Consider the following 15512-nt stretch of genomic DNA (forward strand, 5'->3'; position numbering starts at 1 on the left):
TCATACACATGCAAAAAATTTTAATCATGACTGTATATGCCAATTAGTGCAAAATGGTTATAACATCTGCAATGTTTGGTAACACAGTACAGATAAATCATTTGTCAATTGATGGAAATATGTTCTTACATCTGACCAAAAAGCACACAATGCACTTTTTTCTGCTTAGAAAATGCTTTTAAAATCTGCTGAAAATATCACATTGCTATTCGTTGAGATTAATGTCATCTTTTTTGTACATTCTGTATATTCCCATGCTAATCCCAGGGGTTTTCTTGTAACTTTCTACTTATGACCTATTGTTCACGTAAGTTGGTAATTCAAGGTTTGTAAGTTGTAACCCTTTTAAAATATTGTCTCAACCCCTCCTTTTTTTTTTTTTTTTTTTTTTGCAAACTTTAAAGAAAATTTGCTTATCCAAAATGCTTAGCAAATACACTAGATTGGTGAGTTCGTATCAATATGTTATAGAACACATGATTCCATTATATTACAAGTTAAGTCTTTGTAAAGTCCCTGACCTTTTGTTATGACATAGACATGGATCACAACTTTTTAACTGCTTCAATCTCAGTTTTATTATACTCCATGTGTGTTATCAGTACATCCAAGGACAATATTGCTGAACAAATCAGTCACTGGAAAAATACACAAAATTAAACTTTGCCTAATTACCTAGGACTATTGTAAATCATGGTGTATGATAACACTGACAACATTTATAACATCATCTGTTTGTCATGTTAAGTTTGTAGCAAAGAAATACATTGGTAAAACATCAATAATTTAGATAGCCAGTAATCCCATGCTTTACAAATTAAAATAAATATAAACATGCTGATACCCATCACATAAAACATTGAACCATGATAAGAGATTAGTATACACTATTTATAGAATTTCTTTATATACTATATTCTGTGTGAAAGTCTTATCTTCACACTTTTATTCTGAGTCAACGGTTTTGTAACTTTAACATTAAAAAATAAATAAAAGAAAAAAAACAGAACTGAGTGGGAATCAAACCCACTCCCCTGTGATTGGCAGCCAAGGATATTACCACTGGGCCAGCAAGTCCTGCCATCTGATGGAGTGCTTTTGACAATATATGATACCTGTCACACATGCCTTTACAGAAATTGCCGAAGGCTAGAAAATGCCTTCAAAATATACTTTTAACAGTTATAATCAAATTTAAACTATGGCCACTACCTTCCCACTGCCCTAAGGTATTGCTAACACCTGACAGTTGTCAACAGATTATTGTAGTTTGAGAGACAAAAAAGGTAAAAAGGAGACTTCAGCTGATCTGCTATTACTATATAGATGCACTTTTTACTAGATAAAAAAACGGATTTGTTCTATTTTATAAATTTGTATAACAATAAAAAGAATAGGAGGATAAAAAACACTAATCCTGCATACTTCACAATTCCATTTTGTTCAGAAGTCATCTCTTCCCATCTCTCTTTCTTTTTTTCAATCTCTTCATCCACTTCAGGTGGATCACTTGGTTTGCTGTACTTATGTTTGCCAGATGAATCATCAATAGCATCACGAGGAACTGATTTAGTCTGACGTTTAGAGTTCCATTTTTGACTCACCTTGTCAACTGAAGAAGTCTTACTTGAAAATAAGGAGAAACCCCTGTTGCTTTCAAACTCACTTAGCGTGAGTTGGCTGGTATGAGATCTGTTGCTACTGATGGTAGTTTCTTTTGTATCGTTAGAAGAGAGTGAATTTGTGCCGGTGCTTTTTTGTGGACTCGTGATTAGACTAAATGTCTTTTTTCTAAGCCCATGTTTATGTGATTTTTGATTAGGCATTTCTTGTTCCAGATGTACTTCATTGTTTTGATTCATTGAACACATTGTGCACAGGCCTTCACTGTGATTGTGATTTGTTTCTGTCTCTCTGATTTCACATTCTATTTTAAAGTCACCATTCTCTTCTGACTGTTCTTCAATTTCTTCTAAAAGCAAAGTTTCAAAATTACCTTTAATGTCATTTGAAGCACCGCATGTATGTTTGCCATCTTTCTCAATGGATGTTACTACATCTACTTCCTCACATTCCACTCTTTCTGTTTCCTGGAATTCTGCTATCAGTGGCTCAGAGAGTGGTTTTTGAATTTTTTTGTGTTCTGCTATTTTCTTTTCTGTCCCAGTGCCTGCCTCTATACTGCTGTGATCACATTCAGGGCTCACAGATGAATGAGCAGGGTTTGCATTTGACCTATGTTTGAAAGCATGCTCTTCCTGATATGGAACTAGGAGTTGTCCATTGTCTTGGGCGTGGTCAGTATTGATGTCATGGTCACTAGTCCATCTGACAGTGGCATCATGTCTCTCAGGTCCATCACCATCATCGGAAGTTCCAAAAAGCCATTCTCCTTGCACATTTTTCTCCTTTGTAACTGACTCATTTTTAAAACACTGTTTTGATGCAGGGGTTTCTTCGCTGAATCTTTCAGCAAAAGTAAATTGTTGTCCACCTTTTTTGGGACCATCAGTGTCAGTGTTATTATTTTTCTCGGTGGCATTAGGAATGACATGTATATCTCCAGCCTCCATGAGAGACCCTGTGAAAAAAACCATGCAGTACATCTCAGTTGCATTCCTTCTAGTAGATGATGTTCGTGGCATGGTTAAAGTAAGGAAGCAGCAAGAGCAAGTGGAATTTTAAAATGGAACTAGAGCTTTAGAAGTTAGAAAATCAGACAAAGAATGTTTTAACCTGTCTCCTATACATCTTGAAAAAGCTATTTTCCATTATGTAGTCTGATGACCATAATGTGTGGCAAGAAAATTTTCCTGACTGAATATTACAACTAAATGTCATCCAATTGAACTGCACAGCTGCCAGGATTTTTTAAAAAAAGAAGTAAATGAGATGGGCAACTGCATACTCACTAATGTTGCAGGGAATGAGGCGAGCACTGTCCTCGATCGATCCTGTTGACACATAGGCACTTCAGTTTGAAAGTGTCATGCAAGATATGCACTGCTTGATTATAGGAATTCTTGTACCTTTTTTCATGCCTTATTTCTCTCGGCAAATGATATATATGGCATAAGATAAGTAAATCACTTCCTGAATTCCATTCAAAACCTTGCCTTTTTTGCCATGGTCAGTTCCCTACAAAGAAAAAAAAATTTTGAAAAGCAATTACTCTGTGTTAATCTGACACTTTCTCTGATATAAAAATAAGCTTACGGGATTAACTCTTCCAGTATGAAGTCATTCATGCCTTTCTTTGGGAGATTGATAAGGTAACATATTTCAAATCCAGATAATAAATTATATTATAAATCTCTAAAGATATGATTAACTTTGATGGTAATGGATTCAAGTTCATCCTTTGAACTGATAGGAGAACATTACTAATGAAACGGGAATTAATCTTTTTGATAAAATTTCCTTAAACTACATTTCCTGAAAAAAATATATGCATCTAACATTTACCTGCTTTCCACTTTTGTCCCTTTTCAATTTTTCTACATTATTCAACCTGGGGTGCTTGACTCAATACTATAATTGTGTCCTCTGTTATGAAGAATATTTAAAGTGCTAATAATATTTCACCTATATGCTGGAGGGTGTGAATAATTCCTCTGGGAGTAATTCAGGACATTGCCCTCTCTTTGATACACATCCTAATGACCAAATTACCAACTTGTGTGTGAAATGGAATCATGTTAGAGTCCATAAAAACTGAATGTTTGATTAAATTACAGTGTTGCTTGTTAATAAATTTTCTTGCATTTGGTTTCTAATCAATAATCCCCTGAGTGCAAGTTTAATATTGGGGATGCAATTTCAAAGTTCAGGTAAACTCACTTCCAAGCCTATCTCTCGGGAAATAACTTCAGAGATCAAGACAGCTGATTAGATAGGATGCAACAATGAAGAGTTACACCTGAAGGTGGAAACTTGGAAAATCCCTACATATTTTGTATCAAAAGTATATTAAAACAGTAAAGTAATTATCTTATATCCCAATAACAATGCTCGGAAATCATCAACAATCATATGAAAATCATCTTACACCTCAACTTGGTAAATATTTGTCAGCAGAATTATTTCTTTTGCATTTGTAATGTTAAGTAAAACTTACCACCTGAATCTTCAACCATTATAAAAGTGTTATAAAATCGCTTATTATTCAAGCCACTGATCGAATCTTGGCTTTGTTTTGTTTTCACAATCATTTCATTTTTATGCAAAGCATACTTGTTCTAAAGTGAGCATAAAATGATTGCTGCTGGAATAGATTTTTAATTTAGAGTTGTCAAACTGTGAAATTGATAATTCCTCTGTACCGAATTGTAAAAATATTAGGACTTAGAAATGGATGGCATTATAAATGGTCGCCAGAAGACAATGACAGTTGGACTAATGGAAATAGGAAGACAGTTAAATAATGTTCCTACCTTGTCAGAATGAAGGGTTCTAGCACACCAATATCTTCAGCAGGATTTCAATAGGGATCACTTGAGTAAATGAATTTAGGTCATGAGGCCCATTACTCTGCATTTCAGTGTCAGTTGGTTGTTATACCCATATAAATGTATATCTTTATACGTATACCAGTTGGGTCTTTCCTCTACCTTAGATCTTATTCATATCTTATTCATTTAATCTAATTTCCATAGTCACTGTTTATTTTCTTTCCTTTTGTACAAAAACAGGGTTCCACTTAAGAGTTATCTTTACTTTTAGGTAAATACACATAACACATGTGCTAATTGTTGACATAAGTAAATATTTTGTATGGAGGGCACTTTGCTAGATTTCACCCATACTGTTCATTTGGACCTGAATGTGATTGTTGAGATGAATAAAGATTATTTTCACTGCAGTGGACTGATGTCAATAGTGTACTGTGACATACAGTTGTGTCTTGGTTGTGGCTCTTCATGATATGCTTATTTAAACCTATCTTGGACTCTTTGGACCAGGAACCCAGTGAACCACTAGAGTGAGAAGAAAAGGAATGGATCTCATGTTGACTGCAAAAAAAAAAAATAAATAAAAAAAAAAAAATAATAATAAAATAAATAAAAAAGATTAATAATAATAATAATAATTAGATAAAATTATTATTATCATCATTATTATTCTTGTTATTATTTATTTCTTTATTTTTAAGAATAATAATGATGATAATAATAATTGTTTAATTAAAAAAAACTATATGCTAGCGAGAATGTCTAATGATTTAATTTAAATGTGTGACATTATTAACATATTATTGTTTTCAATGATGGACAAGATAACAAATGACACCACTGACTGCAGACATATCAGTATGCTTGTGCTCAGATCATTGTAAAACCCTGAAAAAAAGTAAAGTGGTGGGAGAAGTGCTTTTAAATTTTAGTCTGATATTTATAAGGTGTAAGGTTAATTTCTGAAAGAGTTATTTTGATATAATTTTAATAGTTGGAGATGGTATGTGTCAGCTTCTGGCCCAATTCCAATCAACAGTTTTGATGAAAGTGGGCTGCAAATATTTTTGAGGTGTTCATTATTTTTCAGCAATCAATAAGCTTTCTGAAAGCTTTTTTTCCACATTATCATAGTTATTGTAAAAATCAATTTTTGGAGAAAGAAAAGGTGTTAAATACCTTTGTTTGGCACTAGTACCAAATACAAATTATTTAACTTATATTTTTGAAATAATTTATTGTCATTTAAATATGAGATAGATGATGAATTCTTTACATTTGATAACTTCTGTCAGAGCAGTATTATGTGTTTTGATAAATCTTTAAAACTTTATATATCATTTTCTGCTGGTAAAAATTCGGTATTACTAATCAGATGGAATTCAAAGTAAGTTTTGACATGCAAACAGAGACTAAAGTCTTTATTCAAAAAAAAAAAAAAAAAAACACTGAAAACCCAAATCTAACTTTTCTATATAGTGCGCAGTCAGTGCATCTTGTATCTGTGTTGCGCAAGTCACTTTCTCCAAAGAAATTTTGTGGGGGTTACGGAAGAGGGTATCGAAAACAGTCCTTGTGACCAGATTGAAATGCCCCCTGTGTAGGTAACAAACACAACAATACCATGCTTTTCATGCCTCAAGAAATTTGTATGAGGAGTAGTGTATTACTTCTTTTGTATGGCACATGAAAGCAGAACTGTAATATAAATATGTGCCACTCTTTGCAGTATTTGGCTAGCACGACATTAATGGTACTATACTTGAGAATAAGGACCTCATAGCATCGATGGAGGAAATTCATGTCAAAATGTCTCTCTGAAAGGCAAATATTTAAGTCACCTGTTTTTACCTTAATGAACTTGAAAGTTAAAACCAAATTACACGTGACTTCTGAGAAGCCAGGATATTAGGAAGAGGAAGATATTTGTATATATATTTCGTAGTCCATGAGATTTGGTTACTTGTCCTTTTTGAACACAGAGTTAAAGGAGATTTTAATAGAACATAAGCAGTTCTTATGAAAATGACAACAAGGATGACAAGCAGAAGCTTAATGAACACAGCACCAGATCATATGCCATAGTACTAGAACACTTCAGAGAATGTGACTTTGAACCCAGACAATTTTTTTTCTCTGCCATTTTGGAAACTTAGTGAAGTACCGACATGGCGGGCTCTAATAGGCATAGTAGAGTGATCTCCAAATCTTTCCGGGTAAGTGGGTATTGATCTATATCCTTCACTTTTCAAACATACAATTCTACTCTAAGATTGAACTGAAATTAAAAAAAAAATACGACAAAAATTATGGAAAGGCATACTGATCAAGCATTTTATGATTTTGTCTCAGTAAAAGATGGTTGATCTAGTGATAATTTAATGAATAATCAACTGATTTGATGAATGGTGATGTGCTTCTGCATTAATCTGTAACATTATTGGAAGTTCAGTTTCTACTCAAAGAATCTTTAGACTATTTTGAAAAATTTGTTTTGTACAAATTTCAGATGTTTGGAAATACAAATGGTGGGGATTCAGATGATGATGATGATAGCAATGGGGAAAATAATGATGGACTTGAAGAAGAAGAAGAGGAAGAATTGAGATCCCTGAGAAGTCCATCAATTCCGTCCATAGCTCCAGATTTGGATGATATCCTGGAGGACGTTTCTCCTACGCCTACTCCCACACCTCCCCCAGACGAGCCACCAGACGAACATTTAGCAAGAATAATTCCACAATTCAATCATCCAAAGAGGGAAGAAAATCGCCAAAAAATTAGGAACATGGTGAAAAGGGTGAATGTGGTGTCAAAATGGAGGGACACAAGGACAGTGACAGGAAAAGTTACCACAACGTTTATATGTGCACCTACACAGAGGATTACCTACAGGGAGAATCGAATTCAGGCATCTGCTGCCTTGGAGACTGTCAATTTGGTAACAAAGCCTCCGCTCAGTAAAATTAAGAGCATTTTCTTCAGGGTTCTGGCAGAATTGATTTTTCTGGCTAACTTGACTTTTGCCCTGTATGATATCATTACTGGCCCTGAATTTCTGTATTTCAAGGTCACAGCATTTCTTTTTGGAGTTTTTGAAAACCTGCTCATGTTTACAATGTGGTTTATTCTGTCCTGTCCTTGCATGAAAGGAGAGGAAGAGAAAACCAAGAAAGTCGAGAAGTATCGTCAGTATATAGAAAATGTTGTTCATGAACTTTTGATCTATCCTGCCATTATTATCAATGTAATTGCAATAGCCACTGAGCAGTCGTATACATTTGAAGAGGTTGCTGCTATCATAACTATGGCATTACTCTTCATAGATGGCATTGATTTGATTTTCAACGTTTACACTGTGAGAATGTTCATGGCTTGGAAAATCACCAGGAATATTGAAGATGAAATCTTGAAAGTAGCAGTGGACGAGAGTAATACATTAGAAAATGCCACCCTCGGAGGGAGCAAATTTGGTCGTGTGCTACAACGATTTTACTTCACTATGTTAGGAAACACAATGCTTATGGGATTGATGCTGTGCACTCTGGGAGTGCAGGTTTTATATGACAATCAAGACTCAGGGGACTATACCATGTCATTGTATGCCATTCTCCAGATCGTTTTAGTTCTCTTTTTTCCATTTTACAGCATTTTCCTCTTCATAGCAGTCAATTATTTTTGGATTTTTGAGTTGTTCATCAGTATTAATCGTGCTGTCATGCGCAAAAAGGAAATTCAGGAAAATTTAGTTATAGATTATGGGGAGATGGTTGGGGAAGTATTGAATTTTGCCATTGATAAATCAGATTATACGGAAGTTCGGCATGAAGATATACAGACTATCACATCCACCCAAAAGTTTTTCTATGCTTTATGGGAGTGGTGGATTGCCATATTGTTGTTAATGTGGCCATTAATGTATGCTGCATTTGGAGAGTCACTGAATGTAATCGATGTCCCAAGTGCACCTGAAATGAAGGTAGCATTCTATGTGACAGCAGCTGTGGTTAATTTACAGGTGTGCTTTTTATCAATTTGTATGCTGGTGATAGCAGTGCTGTTTCTGGCTGGTGGTTTTCTGGTTGTTATTTATTATTATTGTGTAGGTAAAAAGAAAAGTAAAGTAGACCACCATGGCAAAGCAGATGACATTGTGAAAGTAGAAAATGGCAATATTGATAAGCTACGATAGTTCAAGTTTTGATGGTCATATAAAAAGCAATATTTTATGAGAAGTCATGTTCACAAGTGCTGAGCTGAAAAAAAAAATGAAAGAATTGTGAACTGGATTCTTATTGTGCATTGTGTAGGCTATTATTGATAGCCAAAAGAATGTTTGTGTGTAATCTATATCAAGGACTAATATTGTTGCTGGTTTTTGATCATAAAACCTTAATACTCAAAATTATTTTTGTTGTTATTTGTCACATACATCTCACACTGTATGCATGTACCCAGCATGTGTGTATAGCATATAGATATATGTACATATGAATGTGCGCTGTGAAGGCCAGAACTACTATTCGTGCTATAATAAGTTGAATCCTGCTGGGATTACTTGTAATCCTATAATGCAGGTTATGTTAAATAGGTATGATTCATTATTCCTTATATTTTCAATGTGTTTGAAAATTAATTTTGGTCTATTATTGAAAATTAAAGTAAATTATTTCTCTAGAAACTAAGCATGTTTTTACATGTAACTACCCTAGCCTGCATAGCATTTTGACTCATGAATGCATGACTCACATGGCTATGAATAAGGATGAAAGCACTACTTTTTTTCATTTTTACAAAAGAGACAATAAAAAATCTATTTCACTGATCCACTTATTATTGTTTTTGATCATTTTAACTGTGTAGACACTTTTTCTACTGATTCAGATGAAACATTCTGGCATTTCCGTACGGCCTACTTTGTAGGTCAAGTGTTAAATTGGCTTGATCAAATTATTCTTTCAGTAATATAATTTTACTTTTTTTGACCTGCTTTAAACATTCTGTTTACAGTAGAAGTGGGGGCTTAACTGTCAAAAATAAGTTTAATTATCATAAGGTTGTCTGTACATATGTCGTCATTAGGTGACTTATTTTCAAACCACGAGGGAAAAGAAAGAATTACTTACAGGTCATACTGTACTGTACGAGTTAAGTGAGGTCTGTGTATAGTTTGCTTAAAAATAAAGATTAGAAATAAAGTTTGCTTAAAAATAAAAATTCATCTTTCATAAAATATACAACTATCAAGAAAAAGAAATGCTATTTAAGGCATTTACATAAAGGTTCTCCAAAAAGCAATTTCAAGTTATGAGAAAAAAGACCCATCCACTGACATTCTTTGGATTTCATTTCAAAAGTATTTCTTTTAATTCTAATATTTATTCTTATATATACTTATACATTTTTTGTCTTTTGCAGGCAAAGTATTTCCAAAATTGCGAAAGAGGAACAATCGTCTGCGGGGCAGCAGCTCCAGTGCCTCAGGCTCCAGTTCAAGCCAAGATGGAGACCTGCATTCAGACTTGTTTGTAGATGAGGAGACCACAGACTATGTTTTTAGGATTATCACCACATTCAGACCAGAGAACATGCGTAAGTCCTGAGTTTCATAATAGGTCTGAATAGAAGGTATTTGAATTATATTCTCCCCTATAAGGACAAATAGAAATTATACTTTTACTTAATATTGTGCCTGTTTTGTGTATATTATTATTGGACTTGTTACTACAAAGTTAAATGTCAGTGATTTGGTAGATGCATGTTCCTTATTTGTAATTTCAGATAGTAAATCATCTCTGTTGTTACACACTACGTACATTTCAGTTTAAAGAATTTTGAGACTAATGCTTTTACAAGGTAATTTTCTTCTATGAAATGGTTGCTTTCAAATTTGTTCATCACATTTGATTTAAGCCCCAGAAATCCTTGACACAAAGACAGAGTTCAACTTCAAGCTGTTGGACCTGTTTCCATGGCAGAATAAAGAGACCAACGTGAGCAAGCCGTCTACTCCAGTCACCCCAGAGACTTCCGTGCATTCGTACGCTAGGGCGCAGCAGCACATGAACAACACATGTATCTTTCAGAATCAGTCAAACCACAGGTATTGATGCTTTTATGGACAGTTCATCTATTCAGTATTTGCCAACTGTAAGTAAGATGTGGGGATTTTAAAGTGATAAAATTGGATGAAGTTATTCTGGATAAACCTATAGAGAAAAAGAAATGCAGAGTAAAAACTCAAATGTCATTTCAGATTTTAAAAAAACTTAAAGATGCATGTGAAGTGCTTGTAAATGCCCTATTACATAGATAAATTGTTTAAACGAGTTTCTTACACAATTCAAATAAAATCCAAATGCCAGAAAACTAGTACCTGCATGTCACAACCTAGCTACTGTACACATTTTGCTCCATTCAAATACTTGCTTTGTAAAAAAAATTGAAAAAGAATTGAAAATAAACTATAAAAGAATTGAAAAAAAAAATTATAAAATAAACTGTCACTATTGTTCCATACATTTGTATACATTCCAGAGCCACCATAAAACAGCTGTGTGATACTATGAGGAAGCAGATTCTGTCACGGGCATTCTATGGATGTAAGAGAATATTGTACCTATGGAATCATTACTTGTGTCTAACAGTTTTGTAGAGGTTCATGTACAGTCATACCTACATTGTCTATAAAATAAATAGATCATAAAAAAGTAGTAGAACTTTTTTTATGCAGGAATGTTTACAGATTTGAAACCTTGTCATTAAAGAGCACCTATCCACCTAATTAAGCATCATTCATTCTCTGACTTGGGCGTTTACCAACTATGAAATATAACTAAAAAAAGACAAAGTATTTTTATTTATTTATTTATTTATTTATGTAATTTATTTATGTAATTTTTTGCCATCTCTCTCAGGGCTTGCTCACCGTAGACACCTGAAGACAGTGCGTACTCACCTGTCTGGTCTGGTGAACAGTACCATGTACCCTGTAGATGACCCATGTGACGCGGCTTGTGGCCTCTCTGCTGATACCTGGGCAGAACTGTATAAGAACCAAGTGGTGGAAGACTCCTTGGAAGTGAATAGACTGACTTATTATGGTGGTGTGGCACATGAAATTAGGAAGGAGGTGAAAATGCATGTACTTTGTCTTTTGCTTTTAAGCTGTGAAAATCATCATTGTTGTTATTAGTTACTGAAGTATATTGTATTGTTGTACAAATTATTGATACTTTTTATTCCCAATGACATTGTTATAAAGTTAGGCACATTGGTAGTTTACCAGAATTATGGTGTGTCTTCTCAATTCATCTAATGTTGTAGTAGCCGGCACTCATTCTGTTCTCTATGTGGGAAGTGTAAAAAGCCTTAATGGTAGAACAATTCCTGTGATTTTTTAACTAAGCACAACATATAGCAAAACAATATTCTGAAGTACAGCTAATTAAAAGTTTGTATTGCAGGTATGGCCCTACTTACTTGAACATTACACATTTGGCAGCACTCCAGAGGAGAGACAAGCACTGGACCAATCCATACAAACTGGCTACGAACAAACCATGTCTGAATGGCTTGCTGTGGAGGCAATTGTTAAGCAACGAGAAAAGGAATCTGCTTTAGTCAATCTATCGAAATACTCGTCAGGAAGCACCGATACCATTCCTTTAGTCAGGAAGGATTCCAGTTTGAGTAATGATGTTTTCTTCGATGGCAGCCTTGAGGTGGAAGAATTTCATCCCCACGAGCCACCATTGACAGAGGAGAGCTCAACCGGAGCCTCAACCCCAATGAGTGATCAGGCTGCGTTAAAATTGGTCCAGTCAGAAGTGGCTCAACTGTCAGCCAAAATCCAAGAAGAATTCACAGCAACTACATCCACGACTGCCACAGAGAACAAAGAGAAGGTGGATGACATGAGAGCGACGATACAACGACGTAATCTGAAAAGATCTGATGAACTGGACAGCACCAGCCCAGATGAGGGGATAGGGGACTCCCTCCTTCAGAGACAGAGTACCTGTGAGTCCAAGGGGACTCTGTATGACAGTTTTGACAATGACAGTGCTTGTGATCGAGGTGACGAAGACCAGGGGCCAAGTAAGGACATTGTGGTCACATACCCAGCAGCAGAGGATGTGTTCTCCAAGGGCGAGAGCACCCCTAAAGGGGAGGTCACACCTGAAGACCAAGAAGTCGCAGCGCTCAATGAAAATGCCAAACGTTCAGGCATCAGTGGTTTGTATTTTCTTCTAATTTATATAGAGTATTATTTAGTTTTTCACTTTCAATCATCAATTGAAATATTAGGTTCTTCTTTCATGATAGAGTTCACATTTTTCCATACATTCAAAGCAAGAGCTTAAGCTATCTGTAATTAAGTTTTCTTCCAGTTTTTTCATGATTGAGTGCTTTCATTATCATCTTTGAGACAAAATATTTTAGAAATTGCCTGTCATCATTATGCAAATTTACTTTCAGAGAAAACCAGACATCTTTCTACCTCAAAGGAGAGTTTGGCATCTCCAGCCTCCCCAGCTTGTCATGGTGCTGCTTACACTGTAGGCCTATGTTTATAACTCCTGGAATTTTTATTGTGATAACTTTAAAAAAATAAAATAAATGCAGATTTTTTGCCAAAAGAGAAAGCTTCTGAGCAATTAAGTGACAATTGACTTCATAAAATTTGATTGGTTGTGGTTTAAGGATTTTGTCCATTTCATTTTTTTACCATTTTTTACACTATTTCCATTAAATTAATCAGGTTTGAACTATGTGGCTATAATATTGCTGCTTGTGAAGCCACGATTTCAACATAGCTCCAACTTTTCTCCTTTTCTTGAGTTGAAATATTTCCGCTTTGTAAAACTAAAAATTTTTTATTCATATTAACATATTTAATTACAGCCAGAATTACTGGACAGTGTGGCTCTCAACCTCCACCGTATTGACAAGGATGTTCAGAGATGTGATAGGAACTACCACTTCTTCACTACAGAGAACCTGGAAAAGCTGAGGAATATAATGTGCACGTGGGTTATGATTATTGCAGTTGCTTTGGGTTAAATTCTGTAACAATGAGAGTTAGAATAGTCAAGGTGATATGTGGTTAGCACCCACTGATAAAACTTCATATTTTCATCTTAGAATAGCTACAGATGTAAGCAAAAAGTAGAGACATTCTAAAAAGATTCACTGTCTAAATTGATACCTAGAGAAGTGACTGCAGCAGGAAGTGATATGTATGATGAACTATGTTGCATTAAAGAAGATGTCCTCAAGGAAATCCCATGTCCATTTTGTTTTCAGATATGTGTGGGAAAACTTGGATGTTGGCTATGTTCAAGGCATGTGTGACCTCCTGGCCCCCTTGCTAGTCATTTTTGATGATGGTAAGTAGCTCATGGTTATTTAGGGAAGTGAGTATATACATATTTAAAGCATTCTAAATGTAACCCAGAAAGGAGAGCCATAGCTGATCATTTTTTTGTGATGGCATGCTACAGATTTTTGTCTTAATATCTGTGGCTGTAAGGCCCATGCAAAGGTGAGAGGTGTGAAACAAGTCTGAAATGGACACAATGGAGGCCTGGGCAGTCTTAATTTATCTGCAAATGAAAGATATCACATCTAGGGAATTTTTGAAGGACATGATACAGACACCTGCTGAAGACTCGCCTTCCTAGATATACTGTGAAGGTGTGGGCTGTAGCATTGAAGCAGGCCAAGGTCAGCACAGACCATCCAAATTATTGTCTTAATAATATATATATATATATATATATATATATATATATATATATATATATATATATATATATATATATATATATGATTCTGTGATTTCAGAGGCCCTGTCATACAGCTGCTTCAAGCAGTTAATGAAGAGGATGTCTGGAAACTTCCCACATGGAGGCGCAATGGACACACACTTTGCTAACATGAGGTCACTCATTCAGGTGATAGTTTACTCTTTGCTGCAATTTGATAACCAGGAATAACTTTGCACAGGTTGACTGTTTAAGTGAAAAGTCTCATAGGTTCTATATAATTATAGTTTTCTTCTGATGTCCCTGTTATTGGACTTATTTTTTCATGGTTATTTTACCACCAGTGTGTATACTGTAGATTGTGGTTCACTACTGCTGTATCTTACGTCTTCCATATCCACCTGGGGTATATATTGGGAGCAAATCTTCCTGGCAGCTGCTCTTTATAGAATACAGAGGCTAATGTCATTTTATAGCAAGAAATGAAAACTCTTCTTAACTTATTTGCTTTGCTGTGTGTTTTAACCCCTTTAAACCAAGCTGGTAGTACTTAGAAAGTAGAAAGTAGTAATGCCTCTTAGATTCTCTTTTTTTTTCTTTGATTGAAGCAAAATAACATGCTAACTTTATAGCACAGACATTAATGAATGCATTTCCTGAAAAATTCCTCTTTAGATCCTAGATTCTGAGCTGTTTGAGCACATGCACCAGAATGGGGACTACACACACTTCTACTTCTGCTACAGGTGGTTCCTGCTGGACTTTAAGAGAGGTACTAGCTAACCAAATAACTTGGAGTGATGTTCTTTTAACTTCACAATAATTTGCAGTATTTTGTGTGTGTGTGTGTGTGTGTGCGTGCGCGCGCGCATGTGTGTGTTTATAAATGATAAAGGGACAGTGTTTTGCAGTTAAGATTTAGTCCCTATTTTGTATTTTAGAAGAGAGTTGATTAATGACTAAGTATTATAGCTCCAGTAAATATGGTGTTCAATTTTTCCCCCTACAGAACTGGTGTATGATGATGTTTTCTCAGTATGGGAGACCATCTGGTCTGCCTGCCACATCAGCTCCTCTCACTTTGTCCTCTTCATTGCTCTGGCACTGGTGGAATACTACAGGGAAATTATTATGGACAACAACATGGACTTTACTGATATTATCAAATTCTTTAATGGTGGGTGAGACCGGCATTGTAGATTATTGATGCCATTGATACTGAATTTCTGTAGTCTTTTTGATTGACTTTTTCAATATAAAAGAAATAACAGATAACTTTTTTAGCTGTTTG

The 15512-nt window shown here is 35.0% G+C and overlaps 3 protein-coding genes across 6 annotated transcripts in view; 2 read left to right on the plus strand and 1 right to left on the minus strand.

Annotated features, from left to right (window-relative positions):
• Nucleotides 1-15512, plus strand: part of LOC106150923 (small G protein signaling modulator 2) — a 45204-nt gene that overhangs the window by 25548 nt on the left and 4144 nt on the right. For 3 of the 4 annotated variants that reach the window (XM_087019055.1, XM_087019074.1, XM_087019046.1), the window contains 11 exons: nt 9870-10043; nt 10365-10554; nt 10989-11053; nt 11369-11583; nt 11918-12689; nt 12933-13012; nt 13359-13483; nt 13761-13843; nt 14301-14410; nt 14897-14993; nt 15231-15398. In XM_087019055.1, coding sequence (XP_086875181.1) covers nt 9870-10043; nt 10365-10554; nt 10989-11053; nt 11369-11583; nt 11918-12689; nt 12933-13012; nt 13359-13483; nt 13761-13843; nt 14301-14410; nt 14897-14993; nt 15231-15398 — 2079 coding nt within the window. The remainder of the gene's footprint in view (nt 1-9869; nt 10044-10364; nt 10555-10988; nt 11054-11368; nt 11584-11917; nt 12690-12932; nt 13013-13358; nt 13484-13760; nt 13844-14300; nt 14411-14896; nt 14994-15230; nt 15399-15512) is intronic. The other variant, XM_087019066.1, reaches the window with a different exon arrangement.
• On the minus strand, nt 403-5006 carry LOC147763994 (uncharacterized). The gene is made up of 2 exons (XM_087019139.1): nt 4434-5006; nt 403-3138 (listed from the first exon to the last, which is right to left on the minus strand). The coding sequence occupies exon 2, from the start codon at nt 2643-2645 to the stop codon at nt 1362-1364; it is 1284 nt and encodes a 427-aa protein (XP_086875265.1). The 5' UTR covers nt 2646-3138; nt 4434-5006; the 3' UTR covers nt 403-1361.
• On the plus strand, nt 5067-9212 carry LOC106150944 (uncharacterized). Its single transcript, XM_013523980.2, has 2 exons — nt 5067-6667; nt 6961-9212. The coding sequence occupies exons 1-2, from the start codon at nt 6620-6622 to the stop codon at nt 8641-8643; spliced, it is 1731 nt and encodes a 576-aa protein (XP_013379434.2). The 5' UTR covers nt 5067-6619; the 3' UTR covers nt 8644-9212.

Source organism: Lingula anatina, chromosome 1 (genome assembly GCF_051362555.1).
Source record: "Lingula anatina isolate TDL-2025a chromosome 1, LinAna3.0, whole genome shotgun sequence".
Lineage (NCBI taxonomy): Eukaryota > Metazoa > Brachiopoda > Lingulata > Lingulida > Lingulidae > Lingula > Lingula anatina.

Bases quoted from the DNA above. Each gene is read 5' to 3' on its own strand.
- LOC147763994 (XM_087019139.1), bottom strand. From the start codon at position 2,645: ATGCCACGAACATCATCTACTAGAAGGAATGCAACTGAGATGTACTGC.
- LOC106150944 (XM_013523980.2), top strand. From the start codon at position 6,620: ATGGCGGGCTCTAATAGGCATAGTAGAGTGATCTCCAAATCTTTCCGG. The intron at 6,668-6,960 runs GTAAGTGGGTAT...TACAAATTTCAG, and splicing joins TGATCTCCAAATCTTTCCGG to ATGTTTGGAAATACAAATGG.